Source organism: Anomaloglossus baeobatrachus, chromosome 4 (assembly GCF_048569485.1).
Source record: "Anomaloglossus baeobatrachus isolate aAnoBae1 chromosome 4, aAnoBae1.hap1, whole genome shotgun sequence".
Lineage (NCBI taxonomy): Eukaryota > Metazoa > Chordata > Amphibia > Anura > Aromobatidae > Anomaloglossus > Anomaloglossus baeobatrachus.
Genome location: NC_134356.1, coordinates 629,809,298 through 629,829,273, shown reverse-complemented (window position 1 = coordinate 629,829,273; position 19,976 = coordinate 629,809,298). Strand labels below are relative to the sequence as shown.

General features: G+C 42.6%; 1 protein-coding gene across 2 annotated transcripts in view; it reads left to right on the top strand.

Annotated features, from left to right (window-relative positions):
- The window catches only part of STXBP2 (syntaxin binding protein 2), a 134,028-nt gene that overhangs the window by 26,034 nt on the left and 88,018 nt on the right, over positions 1-19,976 (top strand). For both annotated transcript variants that reach the window (XM_075346368.1, XM_075346367.1), the window contains exons 2-4: positions 9,136-9,185; positions 13,131-13,212; positions 14,663-14,739. In XM_075346368.1, coding sequence (XP_075202483.1) covers positions 9,136-9,185; positions 13,131-13,212; positions 14,663-14,739 — 209 coding nt within the window. The remainder of the gene's footprint in view (positions 1-9,135; positions 9,186-13,130; positions 13,213-14,662; positions 14,740-19,976) is intronic.

Here is a 19,976-nt window from a genome sequence, read left to right as displayed (position 1 = left end):
TGGCGACCGGACGCAACGCAAGGCCATGCGGCACAATATGGCGCTAATGGAAGTCTATGCAGAAAAAACGCAACCGGCGGCAAAAAAAAAGGTTGTGTTTTTTTTCTGCAAAGCGCCGTATTGTGCCGCTCAGCAAAAAACGGATGTGTGAAACCAGCCTTATTAGCACAGTGGGTTTTTTTTTGTTTTTTTATTTATGCTTTTTCTTTCATCAAAAGAAAGATCTTTAATAGCAAAAGAATGCAGAAAATGACCGCATGTAATCGGGCCACTGCATATTGGATTTAAAGGGAATTTCCAGAAATTTTCAGGCCACGGCAAATTTGAACAGTTTGTGCGAATCGTGAACAGAGGTGGAAAAAAACCTGCCTGGGCCATTTCACACCTTCTGAAGAGCATGACTTCAGGCTCCCCATAATGACTGCAGCTATCAGCATCACATGGTCTAGCGTAGCCAATCGGAGGGGGACTATCAAAGGCACTATAAAAGATGTGGGCAGTCAAAGTAGCAGCCATTTTTGGGTTTTACAGCTTATGGATAGGAGATCAGGGCGTGGAGCTCCACGTTACGAATAATGATCAAAAGTCAATGAGGTGACAACATAGAAAATGTGAGTGGCAGTCTCTGCCTGCAACTAATTCCATAAAATGAAGTACTAGCGAGTAGTGATGAGTGGACTTGCAGATAACCGGGACCAGCTAGTCCCTGTTATCTGGTTTTTAAAATCCAGTTCTGGGCCGGATTCCGGTCCCCATATATTAAAAATGGTGGTAGAAGTGATAGGGGGATAGGAGCAAGTGTACTGTACTTACCAAGGCTCCGTCGCAGCTGTACACTGCTCCCACAGCCGCCCATTCACTTCCAGGGACGCAAATTCGGCTCATGAATATTCACTGCTTCCCCTGCCCACTGATTGGTTGCAGTCAGATGCACCCCCTGCCTGTGTGACAGCGTATCTGATGCTTCCAATCACAAACCCGGTCTGTGGATCTATCATACCATAAAAATAAATAAAATATTTGGCGTAGGGTCCTCCCATATTATGATACCCAGCACAGATAAAGCATGCTGCTACAGGCTGCAGCCCCCAGCAGTGCGCTTATCTTGGCTGTGTATCAAAATAGGAGGAACCGCATGTAGTTTAAATTTTTTTTTTAAAAAATCAGGTGTGCGGTCCCACCAATTTTGATACCCAGCCGTGATAAAGCCCAACAACTGGGGACTGGTATTCTCAGGCAGGGGAGACCCATTCTTATTGGGCCACCCCCAGCCTAAAAATAGCAGCCTGCAGCCACCCAGGATTGTCGTATCCACTAGATGCGACAAGCCTGGCACTTTACCTGGCTCTTCCCAATTGCTCTGGTGCGGTGGCAATTGGAGCAATGAGGAGTTAATAACAGCCCACAGCTGCCACTAAGCCCTAGATTTGTAATGGGAGTTGTCTTAGACACCCCCCCCAATCACTAATCTTTAAGTGAAAAGAAACAAACACAAACACTGAAAAAAATTTTTATTTGGAATAAAATACAAAAAAAAATCCCCTTTTACCACTTTATTAACCCCCCATACCAGCCCTGCAGGTCCAACATAATCCACACGACCTCCCACAACGATTGCAGCCCTGCTACATCTGAAATTACAGCACGCAATCATGGAGAGACTGAGCCGCAATCAGCCGTGACGCCACTCAGGTTTGCCACGGTCACAGCAGAAAGGTTCCCACGGACCTCCACCTGTGACCGCAGCTAACCTGACCTCTGGGGACTTCATAAAACTCAGTGACCCCACCTGAGGTCAGGTCAAGTAGAACTTTTCATCTGTAACCACAACTAACCATAATCAATATAATTTTTAATCAGCAGTAGATTATCATTACAGGACTACTTGGTGTACTGCAGGTAGTCCTGCATATTCATGAGCTCTGTAGAACTGCTAGATCTGCAGAACGGCCAATAAGTGCTTAGTCCCAAGTCCCGGATAACCTTTTCAATGTTACATAAAACTGAATTTCAATTCAGATAGCGACACCTATTTTCTGTCTCTTAGTCGCCTAAGACCTGGGAACTAGATTAGATTATTTATATAAATATATAATATATATATATATATATATATATATATATATATATATATATATATATATATAAAATATATATTTTATAATTTTTTTTAAATTAGATTTGACATGAATCCTGAATTAAACTGTGCATCAATTCTTTCAGAAATATGCCTGCTTGGTGGGGGCTTGAGCCAGAAAAGTGTCTGCTCATTTCAGAGCGCTGGCTGATTTTTGATGTAACAAGCCCCTGGAATTTGAAGCAAAAAAAATTTTATTGTCTGTAGCATTATACAATAGTTATGGACTATATCATGCCTCAACTAAACTGGAACATAGCTTACTTTGAAATCTGCAGTGGCATCTAATGAAGGACGTGTCACCTACTCAAGCCCTTCAAAGAGGCTACAAAATGTCACTAGGGGCACGTATGGCATTAATGATTTCATCGCCTTTATAGTTATCTTACAAAAAAACATTCACCAGGATGGTAGAAGAACAGCAACTTATACAATTCTTTGCCATTCCGTGGCTGTTAGGGACCCTCTAGGTCCATGTTACATGCTGCAAGAGGAGGAGGAGCAGCAGCAGGTGGAGGAAGGAGATGAGGCTGAAAATGATGATGTTGGCCTCAGTGTATGGAAACTGAACCCAAAGTGCCTTCAGTAGTGCTAGTGAGCATGGCAAACTGTACACTACAGTTGAAAGTTTGGGGTCACCAGGGCTGTGGAGTCGGTGTTCATTTTCGTGGAGTCGGTATAAAATGGACAGACTCAGACTCCTAAAATATATAATAAATTGGGGACAGTAGTGCAATGCAGAATGTGCTGAATATATTTTCTTAGGAATTTAGGAAAGTTATGAAATGTCCTATAAATGGCTGTTCTATTCCTGATCTAAGGCTACATTCACACACAGCGTTTTTTTGCTGCGTTTGAGGATACGTTTTTCAGCTGCAATAGCAGATCAGCTTTTTAAAAAAAAACTCATCACCTGAAAGCTTTTTGAGCTCATAAATAATGTTTTCAATAGCAAAAGCAGATTAGAAAAACGCCAAAAACTGACTGCTCATTCTTTGTGAGGATCATTTTTTGAGCCTAAAAACGGATCCTCACAAAACGATGTCTGAATGTCATATCTTGAAACCCTTTGACTTTGCTGGGATGCCCAGAGTCACTGCATTTCACTGCAAAAAAACAGATCCGCAAAAACGCTGTGTGTGCATGTATGTAGCCTGAGGATCTAGGCTTTGTCTTAGCTGAGATAAGTCTGTGCTGCACTTGAGCGCCAGTGAAGCTCCTCCTCTACAGGCAAAAAGTAACCACACTCAGAAAGAAGGAAGGCCTGCACTAGATGAAAAATATTTTTTATGTCAATGAATGACCCAGATGAAAACAAATGCTGTGATGCCAATATCAGTGCATACTCAGGCAGTGATAAAAATGCTCCTACAAGAGCTTCCAATCTAAAAAGACATTTACAACGCTTCCACCCAGAAGTTTTCAAAGCTGTGACTGAGAAAGGTAACAGCAGCACCAAGAAACCAGTGCCCAGCACTTCCTGCCAGACAAAGGTGGAGGAAAGAGCATCTCAAACATCATTAACAAGATATTTTCTAAGTGACAAAGTTACTGTAACAATGACAGCAGATATGTATAATAGACTGCTCATACAGCTTGTTGTGAAGGACGGTGTACCATTATCATTTTTTGCACGACCAGCTTTTACAGCTCTTAATGGAGAAATGGCCCGCAAACTTGGTGTTTCTCTGGAAAGAGAAAATATTAGAAAATTAGTGATTGAAGAAGCCCTTAAAGAAAAGGAAGATCTTAAAAAGACTCTCAAAAGACGCTTCATGTGTGCAGGCATCCATTTTAAGAAACATCACAGAGTGAACTATTTTGCCATCAATGTTCGATATGTTTGTGACAACAAAGAAATTGTTACCAAGACACTGGCAGTAAAAGATACTAAAGCTCATCACACCAGCCAGATTCTCCAGGCCTTAGTGGAAACAGTTCTGCAAGATTACGAACTCAAAAAAGAACAGGTTCTTGCTATTGTAACGGACAATGCTTCAAACAAGATAAGTACAATTACACTGATGAATGAGAGTAATGAACAACAGCTAGAAGAAAATTTAGGATTTAGTATGTGTGAGATGGAGCCACAGTGCTGTTCATGTAACCGAGGAACTAACAGATATTACAACCAGGGCTGTGGAGTCGGTAAGCCAAACCTTCGACTCCGACTCCGACTCCGACTCCTCAAATTCTCTTGCACCGACTCCGACTCCGACTCCGACTCCGGCTCCGACTCCTACATATATTGCTTATAGTTAGGTGAAAAATTTATTGTAGTACATGAATATGTGTATGTGAACATCAGACATTTAATAATTTTTATGATACAATAATCAAGATATTTGGATAGAACATAAAATATATTTATTGGAATACAACTTTAGAACACAAAAAACTGTAATAAATTGTAAATATGTAATACACTATGTAATATACAGTAGATTACATATATATCTTGTGTGTGTATATACACTGTGTATATATATATTACATATTTACAATTTATTAGTTTTTTGTGTTCTAAAGTTGTATTCCAATAAATATTTTATGTTCTATCCAAATATCTTGATTATTGTATCATAAAAACAATTAAATGTCTGATGTTCACATTGTACTACAATACATTTTTCACTTAAATATAAGCATTATACTAAATGTTATTATTTAGTAAAATATTCAGCACATTCTGCATTGCACTCCTGTCCCCAATTTATTATATATTTTAGGAGTCGGAGTCGGTGCATTTTATACCGACTCCGACTCCGACTCCACCAAAATGAGCTCCGACTCCGACTCCGACTCCACGACTCCGACTCCACAGCCCTGATTACAACAGAGGAACGGCAAAATGATACTTGAGAATTAGATCTTGTTGAAGCTGCTTCAAAACACTTTCATATTCATCACATGCGCTTTGTTGTGCACACACTGCAGCTGGTAATAAGAGATAGTCTGCAAGAGAGACTTGCTGGAAATCTGACTGGAAAAGTGAAAAAAGTGGTTATTACCGCCAGATCCCCTAAAATTTATTCCATCTTGAAGAGACGTGCTGGGAAAGGGGCACTCGGTGAGGCAGCACTTATTTAATGATTGCGCGATTGCTTGAACTAAAACAGTTTCTTATTGATATGGCGAACACTCAGGTAACCCTAAATGAAGGTCAATGGACACAGGTGGCTGAATTGAAGGAATTGCTTAATCACCCATTTACCGTGACTAAAAAATTACAAGCTGAGGATTTTAACTCCTGGCATTTTCATAAGGGAGTGGAAGAACTTGCTTTTTTGCCTGTCTCAAAGAGGAGGTTTAATCACAGATGTCATTTCTGCTTCAATGAAATGGATAGAGACACAGCTATTGGAAAATAAAATTCTTCTGGCAGCTGTTTATGTGGACCCAAGTCATCGTATACTGCTTGATGATCAACAGCTTACTAAAGGAAAAGAAGCTCTGACTGAGGTAGCAGTTAGGATGAGCGGCTACAGGACTGTCAGGAGGAAGAGGACTTGGGGCCTGACAGTGCTACTGCTGCCATATCTTCATCCTCATCAGATGAGGAGTTTAACTTTCACAAGTATTTGGATGACATGGAGCAAGCAAAGCATTGCCGTAAGGAGAAAGATTTCCCTCCATCGCCTATAGCAGCAGATTGACCAGATTTCAGCAAAAGTTTTCACTTGCTCTCAAAAAAATAGAAAAATTCAACCGTTCATCAAAACTGACTGTGCATGAGGCAATTCCTTTATACCCGGACATTGTTAGAGATGTTACCCATGTGGTTACGGCTTTGCCTCCAGCCCAAGTTACTGTAGAGAGGCTGTTCTCCAGCCTTAACATTATTAGGTCAGATTTGAGGTCATCTGCGAAGGAGGATCTGATGGAAGCAATTCTATTTCTTACAACAAATTCATAGACTGCACAAATGTTGTTTAGTATGTTTTTGTTGAAAACTGTTTTTTGCCACTTACATAGTGTTATAATTATATATCTATATATATTATAACACTATTTCTTCCAGAAGACCCTCACACAAGTTGCATTGGCTTGATGGGCACTTTTTGGTACCATACGGTCAAGGTGCTCCCACAACAGCTCAATAGGGTTGAGGTCTGGTGACTAGGCTGGCCACTCCATTACAGATAGAATACCAGCTGCCTGCTTCTTCCCTAAATAACTCATGCATAATTTGGAGGTGTGCTTTGGGTCATTGTCCTGTTGTGGGATGAAATTGGCTCCAATCAAGCGCTGTCCACAGGGTATGGCATTGCAAAATGGAGTGATAACCTTCCTTATTCAAATCCCTTTTACATTGTACAAATCTCTCACTTGACCAGCACCAAAGCAACCCCAGACCATCACATTACCTCCACCATGCTTGACAGATGGCGTCAGGCACTTTTCCAGCATCTTTTCAGTAGTTCTGCATCTCACAAATGTTCTTCTGTGTGATCCAAACGCCTCAAACTTTGATTTGTCTGTCCATAACACTTTTTTCCAGTCTTCCTCTGTCCAATGTCTGTGTTCTTTTGCCCATATTAGTCTTTCCTTTTATTATCCAGTCTCAGATATGGCTTTTTCTTTGCCACTCTTCCCTGAAGGCCAGCATCCTGGAGTCACCTCTTCACTACAAAAAAAGACCAAAGACCAAAAGGAAAAGGGCTGTAAAGTCATTATATCAATCCCCAAAGATCTCTTATAATGCCCTTAAAGTAGGATTAAATGTCTGGAAAAACTCCATCATAATGACTGCTAAACTGATGTGTATACACACAAAAAGGAGTACAATTTCCATAAAATATGATAAGCTTTATTAGAAAAATAGAATAAAAAACACAAATACGTATACAATAGTATTACATCAATTGTGAGGATAAATATTTTTATATTTATTTGATATTGCTTATTGTATAATTATTGTATGTTTTGTACTGCTTTGGTACCCCAGGTGACATAACATCCCACTGGTAGTAATTACATATGACTTATTGACCTTTTGTAATAATAAGATGGAACTGAATGTTCTTTATCAATTTTTACATACGCTCTGTCATATGGTGGCTTTTTTACATATGGCCTCGTATATGTACTACATATATCCATGGTACATTTGTGGTATGAAGATAATCTAGCTGATAATTCACACTTTTGTGGATTGCTTCTCTATCACCCGTGGTCCCAATTTGTGCGCTATTATTATATTTAATCGTTTTGATTTATGTGTATATTTACATATGTATGCACACATATGTTTGTAATGCACTTGACTAACTGCTGTAATTATGCGATTATCGCCAGGGTAGATCGGTCTTTTCTACTGTAGAAAACAAATGATCATATATTTAATATTCCCCCCACCTGTGCATGACTGTTTTGCATGTACATTGGGGAAATCGGGATTACAGTGTATTGTTCATACTTACTCTGTACTCTGTTGGTGTTCATAGCTGCTCTCTGTCCCCCTGCGACGTGCGTGCGTCTGTGCGCACGCTCTTTGGAAGTCCCTCTGGGTGTATGCACCTTGCGGCCTCTTTCAGCCCAGTGCGCATGCTCAATGACGTCATCGGAACTTTTTCCGGGACATGCGCACTGAGGCTTGAGTGCTGCACAGTGAGGTACACAAGTACTGAGGGTTGCTCATTGCGCGTGTGCCGTTATGACGCTGGCGCGCCACCTGGGTGTTGATTAAATGATCTGGGGTATTTAAACCTGATCACTGGGGAATGAACGCACTCTCACCCCTGCTTCCGTCCTGCTGAGGAAGCAGTAGCGATACGCGTTCAGGATTGGTTGCGGTTCCTCTTCCCCCCCACTGTGTGTGCTCTTGTGCTCCTTCTGTCCCTACATGGGTAAGTCATATTGACTATTGATTATTCCATCTGGTGTTACTACTATGATTGGTATATAGGTTTCTACCCTTGGTTAAGTTCTGGAGCCTCTGTAATCATTACAACAGTGTATTACCTGACTTCAGGATATGTTTACTCCTTCTGTCTATATGGTTGTCACAGGCATCATTATATGCTCTTATTGAGCACACACACATACTCTTATGTGGGGGGTGATGTTTTGGTAGAGGTCCTCCTTTATCCTCACAATTGATGTAATACTATTGTATACGTATTTGTGTTTTTTATTCTATTTTTCTAATAAAGCTTATCATATTTTATGGAAATTGTACTCCTTTTTGTGTGTATACACATCAGTTTAGCAGTCACCTCTTCACTGTAGACATTGTCACTGGCCTTTTGCGGGTACTATTTAATGAAGCTGCCAGTTCAGGACCTGTGAGGCGTCAATTTCTCAAACTAGAGACTCTAATGTACTTGTCTTGTTGCTCAGTTGTGCAGCGCGGCCTCCCACTTCTCTTTCTACTCTGGTTAGAGCCTGTTTGTGCTCTCCTCTGAAGTGAGTAGTACACACCGTTGTAGGAAATCTTCAGTTTCTTGGCAATTGGTCGCATAGAATATCCTTCATTTCTAAGAACAAGAATAGGCTGTCAAGTTTAACATTAAAGTTCTCTTTTTCTGGCAATTTTGAGAGTTTAATAGAACCAACAAATGTAATGCTCCAGATTCTCAACTAGCTCAAAGGAAGGTCAGTTTTTATAGTTTCTCTAATTGGCAAAACTGTTTTCAGCTGTGCTAACATACTTGCACAAGGGTTTTCAAGGTATTTCTAAAACATCCATTAGCCTTCTAACACAGCAAACACAAATATACCATTAGAACACTGGAGTGGTGGTTGTGGAAATGGGCCTCTATACACCTATGTAGATATTGCATTCAAAACCAGACGTTTGCAGCTAGAAGAGTCATTTACCACATTAACAATGTATAGAGGGGATTTCTGTTTAATTTAATGTTCGCTTCATTGAAAAAAAATGTGCTTTTCTTTCAAAAATAAGGAAATATCTTTGGTGACATTACTAGTTTGTATAATAAAGCATGGTGCCTGTTATATCCTTGTTCTTACTCAGTCCCTCTTGTTTCCTGCAGAAATCCTGACCGGAGTGATTGCCAGCGTGAAGAAGGATGGAGAATGGAAGGTAGGAATCTAGGACTAAGTTTTACAGAACCCTATTGTACCATTTCTCTGCATCTGGCATCTACACTGTCCTGTACTAACTCGGGAAATGTGTAATCCCCCGATACTCCGCTTACACTTATACAGAGTATAATCATAAGCAACTTCCAACCAAAATCTGGAAATCTCCCTCCAAAATATGCTTTCTAAAATAAACATTCACCCTCAAATTTCTGCTATAGGAATATTTGAAAAAAAGAGTTACCGTATTTTTCGGATTATAAGACGCACTTTTCCTCCCAAAACTTTGGGAGGAAAATGAGGGGTGCGTCTTAAAATCCGGATACAGCTTACCGGGGGGTTGTGCAGAGTGGTCAAAGGAGGCAGGGGTAATACTATGGGGTGTGCTGCTGGCGCTACTGGTCTGTGCGACGCTGTTCTGTGCATCGGGCGCCGCTGCTCTGCTCTGTGTAGGGCCACTCTGCACGGCGCTCGACTGCTCCGTTCTGCTTGGCGCTCGACTGCTCCGTTCTGCTTGGCGCTCGACTGCTCCGTTCTGCTCTGTACGGCATGCGGTCATTCTGAAGATGTTGGCGGTCAGGGTTTCAAATAATGGCGCCTAGGGTCAGTGCGTGCGCTGATGGATCTCTCAGCTCAAGCTCTCATCTGCGCATGTGCCGACTCCAACCGCCATTATTGGAAGCGCTCACCGCTGACCGCCAACATCTTTAGAATGGCTAGTGAGTCACCGCCCCCCGCACCGAGCAGAGCGGCGTCACCGGGCCCGCACCGGGCAGAGCGGCGTCACCGGGCCCGCACCGAGCAGAGCGGCGTCACCGGGCCCGCACCGAGCAGAGCGGCGTCACCGGGCCCGCACAAAGCAGCACCCACAATGAGTATCTGTGCCCCCTCCTATACTACTCGCAGTATTTCAGTACTCCAGTACCGCTCCTGCCTCCTGTGACCCCCTGCTCTGCTGCTGCCCCCTCTTCCTGATAATATACCACCAGATTATAAAACTGACCCCATATGTTTTTTTTTTTTAATTTTTTTTGCCCCTCCAAATTTGGGGTGCATCTTATATATTGGTGCGTCTTATTAAACGAAAAATATGGTACTTAGCTAATGGCTTGGCCAATGCATGTGAGCCTAGTAACCAGTGACAAGGTGATCTCAATATCCTGGGATTCTAACTCAGTCCAGATAGGCATTTAAGTTAGGGTCCCGGTATATTGAAATCACCTTGCCATTGGTTACCTTGGCTCATATGCATTGGCAAATACATAAGCTAGGTATCTTTTTTTTTTTTTTTTTTACAAATATTCCTATAGCAGTAATGCTATGTCAGAGTTCCCTTATTCATTGTTAGCATTTGAGTGCAGCTGCATGTGTTTTGTAGTTATGTGTTTTCAACTAACACCTGTTCACACCAGTTGGATGTGCGGGTCAGTCTTTTTGATATATTTACTGTAAATATACAGTGTGTAATGAAACTGCATGGAATACGGGACCCAAAACTGACAGGCGCTCTAAGGTCCACATGTCCTTGGAGTCACTACATGTTTTTTATGACAGACTGCAATGTAACCTCTTTCTATCATGAGGTCTTCTGAATGAATGGACTATCATCAGTATAGTCAATAAGTATTAGATTGGTGGGGGTCCAATTCTGCGCACCCCAGCCACTCAACGGTTTGAAGTGGGCATGGTGCCCCCTTAATTTTTTGGGAGACACTGTTATGTACTTTAACCCCTTTAAAAGGAATCCATCAGTAGGTTTTTGCCACCTAATCTAAGAGCAACATAATGTATTGATGGAGACCCTGATTCCAGCAATATGTTACGTACTGGGCTGCTTAGAGTAGTTTTGTTAAAATCACTGTTTTATCAAATTATCTCTCCAGGAAAGGAGACAAACTCTAGCGCAGCGCCACCTATTGGAAGTAGCGATCCTAAAAGTCAATGTGGATTTTTAACAATCCTTTGCATATGACCTAGGATATATAAGCCAGATCAGAATCCCAATTTGCAGACACAATGTTTCGGGGTGCTTGCCCCTCGTCAGTGCAAATTATGGGGTGTCTGATCTGGCTCATGAGAAGCTTTGTGGGGACCACGGGGAACACTATTCTCCTTAAGGAGACTTTGCAAGCCAGTCTGGCTGCCAGTAAAGTAAGGGGACTTATAGCTGCCATGCCCCTCTGTTTTATCAAAAGGAGATAATCATAAGAGGACTAGTACACCTGCTGCCACGTAGTCCTTCATATTCATTAGCTCTGTATAACCTTTTCCCCCAGCCCTGATTGGCATCTTTGAGTACAGTGTATGTGGGTTAAAAGCTGCCAATCAGTGCTGTGGGCGGGGTTACACAGAGCTTAGCATTCAGCGAACAGCTAGATCTTCAGCAGATAAAACAGTGATTTTATCAAAATGACAATATACATCCCAGAAATTGATAGATCGCTGGAATTGGGATCTCGGTCTCTACATTTTGTTGCCCTCAGATCGGGTAGCAAATCCTGATGACAGATTCCTTTTAAAAGGAGCCAGTTGGCTGATTCATGCTGCCAGAATCACAGGTAGCATGAATCTGAGACCGGTCTATGTTTTGATATGAGATGCTGCGGTAGAGAGTAAATGTGAAAAAAAGCAACTGTGGATGCGGTGACTGATTCAGAGGTATGTCCCGTCCCGCTCCCCGAGCCTGACATGTCTCCTCTTATACACAAGTAGGGGGAGATCTGCCAGGCTAGATAAGTAGCCCCCGAGAAGCCGCCCGGGACTTCCATTCCCATTTCACAGTAGTACATAGATGCTTGGACTGCAGGGACCGGACTCTGATTTATCCTCCCTGAGGTTCTGAATGCATGGATCAACTGATGGGCTCCTTTTTAAAGGGGTGTTTTGTTTTAGGCTACAAGTCTGCAGTCTCTCTGCATGACTGTCTATGTGACTGCAGACCTGTGAATCCTCACATTGCATGTACTGTGCGCTGTGAGGATGCGCTGGGAGCGGCAGGCGCGTTACTGCAACTATGTGATGTCACGTACGGCCACATGCCATCTACATGGGCGCACCCTCACTCTATGCAAGTATGTCGAGTGAGGAAAAATACAGTCTTGCTGGAATGTGGCTGAACACTACAGGGAGAAGTGTCTGCTGGCTTCTCCCTTCACCCACTTAGGCCTGGGCTGAATCTGAGACAGACTGGTTGCTAGGGATACAATCCCTGAGAACCACATTCTGTCAAGCTGCTTTAACACATATTTTTAAGTATTCCTTCCTTTTCTAATGTGTAGCCCAACTGTGGGTTTATGTCCCAAACGAACAGCAGCATACATCCCCTATGATTAGGTCACGAGACGTGCGTTGGGGCACAGGCAGAAAATATCTCAGTGGTACAGGCATGCAAACCTTTCCTTATAGATCATGAACGAACACTTGAATGTGAAATATGTGTTGGTCTTTTAGCACCACTACAGTGTTTTGTTTGTTTTTTTGTTTATTTCACCTTTGGAGTAGCGCTTTAAATCTAAGCCCCCGTCATATACTGACCTTCTGGCAGCTTCATCTTTTATTGACACTCTCTGGTCCTGCGGCGCCATCTTGCAACTAACTTCTGAGTGGTGGTTATAGACTATGAAAAAGGCAGTGGAAAGACGGGGCTTGTCAGTAGACTGACAGATGGAGTCTACTGCATCTGTCCAACCAACTAGATGGTGCATTTACTATAACCCCCTAAATTTTATGGTCAAGCCTGCAAGGATTGGTGTCACCAAGGGTCCCGCTACCCCCCAGGCTCCTGAATCTGATCTTGTGGGTATAGAGGCACTACCACCCTGGTCAGCAGGACATAGATCACTACAGCTTTGTTGTATTTAGGGGAATGAACCTCGGCTGGACATGGAAGCTGTTACCTTTGCTTTTCACTATTGCCTACTAAATGTGATTTTTCTTTCTCTCGAAGGTCCTGCTCGTCGATCACACCAGTATGCGCATCCTCTCCTCCTGCTGTAAAATGTCAGACATATTGGATGAAGGCATCACCAGTAAGTCTGTGTCTGTGCTATCAATGATCTAATCGTGCCCAATGCATGTGGCACAGTGGTCTCCAATTCGTGCTTACCTAATTCGGCACAGGTGTATATAAGGGTGGGCAGCTCCATGACTTCTAATACAGGAGGTGGAGGTCGTAAAGATAGAAGATTGATACTCTTGTAATGGGGATAGGAATAATGAGATGTATATTACACACATACGTACATGCATGTATACATACATACATACCGTACAGACCAAAAGTTTGGACACACCTTCTCATCTCTAGAACAACTGTTAAGAGGCGACTTTGTGCAGCAGGCCTTCATGGTAAAATAGCTGCTAGGAAACCACTGCTAAGGACAGGCAACAAGCAGAAGAGACTTGTTTGGGCTAAGGAACACAAGGAATGGACATTAGACCAGTGGAAATCTGTGCTTTGGTCTGAGGAGTCCAAATTTGAGATCTTTGGATCCAACCACCGTGTCTTTGTGCAACACAGAAAAGGTGAACGTATGGACTCTGCATGCCTGGCTCCCACCGTGAAGCATGGAGGAGGAGGTGTGATGGTGTGGGGGTGCTTTGCTGGTGACACTGTTGGGGATTTATTCAAAATTGAAGGTATACTGAACCAGCATGGCTACCACAGCATCTTGCAGCGGCATGCTATTCCATCCGGTTTGCGTTTAGTTGGACCATCATTTATTTTTCTACAGGACAATGACCCCAAACACATCTCCAGGCTGTGTAAGGGCTATTTCACTATGAAGGAGAGTGATGGGGTGATACGCCAGATGACCTGGCCTCCACAGTCACCAGACCTGAACCCAATCGAGATGGTTTGGGGTGAGCTGGACCGCAGAGTGAAGGCAAAAGGGCCAACAAGTGCTAAGCATCTCTGGTAACTCCTTCAAGACTGTTGGAAAACCATTTCCGGTGACTACCTCTTGAAGCTCATCAAGAGAATGCCAAGAGTGTGCAAAGCAGTAATCAAAGCAAAAGGTGGCTACTGTGAAGAACCTAGAATATAAGATATATTTTCAGTTGTTTCACACTTTTTTGTTAAGTATTTCATTCCACGTGTGTTAATTCATAGTTTTGATGCCTTCAATGTGAATCTACGATTTTCAGAGTCATGAAAATAAAGAAAACTCTTTGAATGAGGTGTGTCCAAACTTTTGGTCTGTACTGTACATATATATATATATATATATATATATATATATATATATATATATATATATATATATAACAATTAGATATGTGTCTGTATGATGTATTTATCAATTGTTTAATAAACTGATCCTTTAGGCTCAATCCTTTTGTTTTTGTTGTTTATATTATATTGCGTTTATGGCCTTAGTTATGTATTTGAAAAGGTGTATTGTGGTTACTGTGTGTATAATATATATGTATATTTTATATTATTTACTTATTTATTTTTGTCTATTCAAACTTCAGTCGTTGAAGATGTGAATAAAAGGAGGGAGCCGATCCCCAGCCTCGAGGCCATTTATCTCATCACCCCCAGTGATAAGGTACTTCAGTTGCCATCTTGGTTTTTTTAATGATCCATACTGCACATCTGATATAGTCAACAAATAAAAGTTCACGGAGGAAAAAAAAAGCGTCTTAAGGTGGTAACTGGGCGAGACAGGACCCCAATTTCCCAGAGAGAGAGCGGTCTCGCCTGCTTAAGCTTATGTCTGATTACTTGTGTCCTCTCCTGTTACTTTATAGCAATACCGATTATCTGATCACTCATCTCGTTTTATAGCCCTTCACTTCAGAATGTGAAAATGTGGTTTATCCAGTCTGACGTCCCAGCTGCCACATCTGCCCCCGACCGACTAGTAATTTGCTTTTGTCCCAGATAAGGTGTGCTGGAACGTGCCTGGCAGCCTCCATGTACAGAATTAAAGGGAAGCGGTCAGGTCCCATATGCGAACTAACCTACAAGCAGGGTGATGTGTGGCCTAGTAACCCCTTCCTACCCATCCCTGTGTTGTAATAGTGTGTAGTATGAATGAATAAAAAAATGTTTTATTACTTACGTGTTCCCTATGTAAATGATCAGAGGCTCTAGTCCCCTGGGCATCACATTGCCCCTGTGGGCGTTTGCATGCTTTCCGTGCTATCATGCCCCTGTGGGCACAATACCATGGATTTACATGAGTGACGTCATCATCGCTCCTTGAGATCCCGCGCATGCGCACTTACCATTCCCACAGCCTTGTTATCCAGTTGTTTGCTTTTTGGCTTCAGACGCACTCTGCGCATGGTTGGAAGCGCAGGAGTCTTCTGAGCATGCGGAGTGCGTGTCTGAAGCCGAGAAGCCCCCGAATAATAAGGCTGCTGGAATGAGAAGTGCGCACGCACGGGATCTTAAGGAGCGATGATGATGTCGCTCATGCAAATCCATGGTATCACTCCCACAGGGGCACGATACCATAGAGAGCATGCAAACGCCCACGGCACAATGTGATGCCCATGGGGCTAGAGCCTCTGATCATTTACATCGGGAACGTGTAAGTAATAAAACATATTATATACATTCATATTACACACTATTACAACACAGGGATGGGGAGGAAGGGGTTACTAGGCCACACATGCCCCTGCTTGTAGGTCAGAACGCATATGGGACCTGACCGCTTCCCTTTAAGGGTCCCAGCTGTGTTCGGACTCGTCCAGTGATATGATGGCCGACTATACTATGATGCAGTCGCACCGCTGAAATTTGATCACAAGCTCTGTATAAATGTTTAGTGGTTGTATATACTTACAGGGGTTTTATTGAAATTTTCTTTTTTATAAATAACCAACACATAACCATCAATTAGAAAATGATAAAGCCTATTAAATCTTATGTTTACCTGTAGGAAAGCTTATACACATAGCGGTATTCTGTCTGTATATAAATATGTAGAGTACGGGTATTACCCAGGATTGTATATATCTATATTAAACAGTTTATTGCACACAAAACAGAAGGGGCCCGGGGCAAATTCCCTAGTGTCTCCCTTCCTGTCCGCAGAGGTTGGCACCCATATAAGACAATCTGGCGCCCCCGCTCAACGGCGGCTATTAATTGTACCACCCCAGATACAGCATAAATACAGTGCCTTGCGAAAGTATTCGGCCCCCTTGAATTTTTCAACCTTTTCCCACATTTCAGGCTTCAAAGATAAAGATAAATATTAATGTTCTGGTAAAGAATCAACAACAAGTGGGCACAATTGTGAAGTTGAGTGAAATTTATTGCTTATTTTAAACTTTTAACAAATTAACTGTAAATTGGGGCGTGCAATATTATTCATCCCCTTTAAGTTAATACTTTTGTAGCGCCACCTTTTGCTGCGATTACAGCTGCAGTCGCTTGGGGTATGTCTCTATCAGTTTTGCACATGGAGAGACTGAAATTCTTGCTCATTCTTCCTTTGTAAACAGCTAGAGCTGAGTGAAGTTGGATGGAGGCGTTTGTGATCAGCAGTTTTCAGCTCTTTCCACAGATTCTCGATTGGATTCAGGTCTGGACTGTGACTTGGCCATTCTAACACCTGGATACGTTTATTTGTGAACCATTCCATTGTAGATTTTGCTTTATGTTTGGGATCATTGTCTTGTTGGAAAACAAATCTCAGTCCCAGTCTTAGGTGTTTTGCAGACTCCAACAGGTTTTCTTCAAGAATGACCTGTATTTGGCTCCATCCATCTTCCCATCAATTTTAACCATCTTCCCTGTCCCTGCTGAAGAAAAGCAGCCCCAAACCATGATGGTGCCACCACCATGTTTGACAGTGGGGATGGTGTGTTCAGGGTGATGAGCTGTGTTGCTTTTCCGCCAAACATATCGTTTGGCATTGTGCCCAAATAGTTAGATTTTGGTTTCATCTGACCAGAGCACCTTCTTCCACATGTTTGGTGTCTCCCAAGTGGCTTGTGGCAACCTTTAATGACCCCTTTTTTTTGGATATCTTTGAGAAATGGCTTTCTTCTTGCCACTCTTCCATAAAGGCCAGATTTGTGCAGTGTACGACTGATTGTTGTCCTATGGACAGACTCTCCCACCTCAGCTGTAGATCTCTGCAGGTCATCCAGAGTGATCATGGGCCTCTTGGCTGCATCTCTGATCAGTCTTCTCCTTGTTTTAGGGGCGGCCGGGTCTTGGTAGATTTGCAGTGGTATGATACTCCTTCCATTTCAATATGATCGCTTGCACAGTGCTTCTTTGGATGTTTAAAGTTGTGGAAATCTTTTTGTAACCAAATCTAGCTGTAAAGGTCTCCACAACAGTATCACGGACCTGCCTGTTGTGTTCCTTGGTCTTCATGATGCTTTCTGCGCTTTAAACAGAGCACTGAGACTATCACAGAGCAGGTGCATTTATATGGAGACTTGATTACACACAGGGGATTATATTTATCATCATCAGTCATTTAGGACAACATTGGATCATTCAGAGATCCTCAATGAACTTCTGGAGTGAGTTTGCTGCACTGAAAGTAAAGGGGCCGAATAATATTGCACGCCCCAATTTTCAGTTTATTTTTTACAAAAGGTTAAAATAAGCAATACATTTCGTTCAACTTCACAATTGTGTCCCACCTGTTAACCCCATACAGCACGCTGTGAAAATGTCACAGCGCGATGTAACAGCGAGCCATGGTAAGCATTCACTTACCTGGCTCCATCGGAAGTCACATGATGTGATCACGTGGATCCGATTGTTGCCATGGTAGCACAGGGTGATGTGATTACTCATGTATCGATCATGAGTCAGTTCCTCTTACAGCCGGCAGAGCGCCTTGTGTTAGAGGAGAGCAGCGTTTCTGCAGATCAGAGCAATGCTGCTCTGATCTACAAGAAAGACTGAGCGATCAGACTGCTGATCGTTATAGTCCCCTAGGGGTACTGGTATAATAAAAAGAAAAGTTTTAAAAGAAATAAAGACAAAAAACCTAAAAGTTCAAAACACCCCCCCATTCTCCCCATTGAAAATTAAAGGGTTAACAAAATGAAAAATATACACATTTGGTATCACCACGTTCAGAAACACCCAATCTTTCAAAATATAAAATCAATTTAATCTGATCAGTAAACGCCGTAGCGGCAAAAAAAATTCAATTATTCCAGGATCCCATGGAGCTGTGATCTCACTCAAAGGAATTAAAAAGGATTTGACTCCTAAATATTAGGCAAGAAGGGAGGTTCTGTCTTCTACACAGTGAGGGGAAACACTTCAGTGATTGTTCATCATATAGCTGAGAGATGGGAGTCATTCCACTTGTTTTACATCCATGGAAGGCCTCATCAGGTAGGCCCATACTTACATGGTTTCTGGCCCTAAAACTCACCACCAGAGGTCACACTACATATTTTAATTTTACAGCAGGACTATTTTTATCCTGTTCAGCATTTTTGAGTAGTATCAGTGGGGACCGATTGGTCACTGCTGTATACAAACTAATACAATAGTCTACCAATGCCAAGTACCATGGAAGCAGGTGGAGTGTCCTCATAAACTGGAAACGCCTTTCCAACGTGTTATACAGCCAGCAGAACTAGCCCCATTATGTGTTAGACAGCTCTGTTCACTACAGCTAAGGCTGCTTTCACACATCCGGTTTTTGCTGTGCGGCACAATCCGGCTCTTTGCAGAAAAAACGCAACAGTTTTTTTTTTGCCGCCGGTTGTGGGTTTTTTTTCCGCATAGCCTTTCATTAGTGGTGCCGGATTGTGCCGCATGGCCTTGCGTTCGGTCCGGTTTTGCCGGATGCGGCATATTTAGCCGATGCGGCGGCCAGATGGAACTTTGCCTGGCACGGTTTTTTTTTGTCCGGCGAATAAAACCGCATCCAGCTGATGCGGCGCTTTTTCCAATGCATGCCTATGGACACCGGATGCGGCACGATGCGGCAAAACTGCATCCGGCCACCGCATGCGTTTTTTTGCACTGTGCATGCTCAGTAGCGTGCCGCAACCGGCAAAAAGCGGACGGGCCGCATGTAAAAACTTATGCAAAGGATGCGTTTTTTTCGCTGCATCCATTGCATAGGTTTTAGAGCCAGATTTAGCCGCAATACAAAGAACAGATGTGTGAAAGCAGCCTAAGCCATTTGAAGGGGAGCTTTCACCAGTTTGAGGGTGTTTAAACTGGCCACATCATGGAATAGTGGCTGCAAAGGTGAGTAAAACCTTATTTTTACATTTCTCCTCTCCGTTATAAAGTTTAGGCTGTAATTTTATGTTTAGTCCAAGAGGGTATTAGCTGAGATTATTCTCTGGGGGCGTGTAGTTATTCTCCTGCATGAGGTTGACCAATCAGAAGCAGGCAGCAACACACAGGGGTTTAAAGACACGCCCTCACAACAGCTTGGAGCAGGCTTTCTCTCATGTGAGACATGTAATGATAGTCTAGTCTCCTCACTGATCTCACTGCAGTTCTCCTGTGACAATGCTGTAATTTCTCATGTACTGCCCCGCCAGACTGACTGCCTTGAGATGCATGTCATATGTAACCTCATCCGGCGCTCTTCTACTCTTGGAATTTTGAAATCATGCACAGCTCAGGTGTGAGATCAGTGAAGAGAGCAACCTGTCGGTTATTACATGTTTCACATAAGAAACCAACTCTATATGGTGAGAAGCGTGTTCGATTTTATTTTTATTTTTTTTCCCCCTAGTATGTTGCTGCCTTTCTGATTGATCAACCCTATGCAGGGAAGAAGTATATGCCCCCAGTGAAGAATCTCTGATAACACCCTTTTGCATG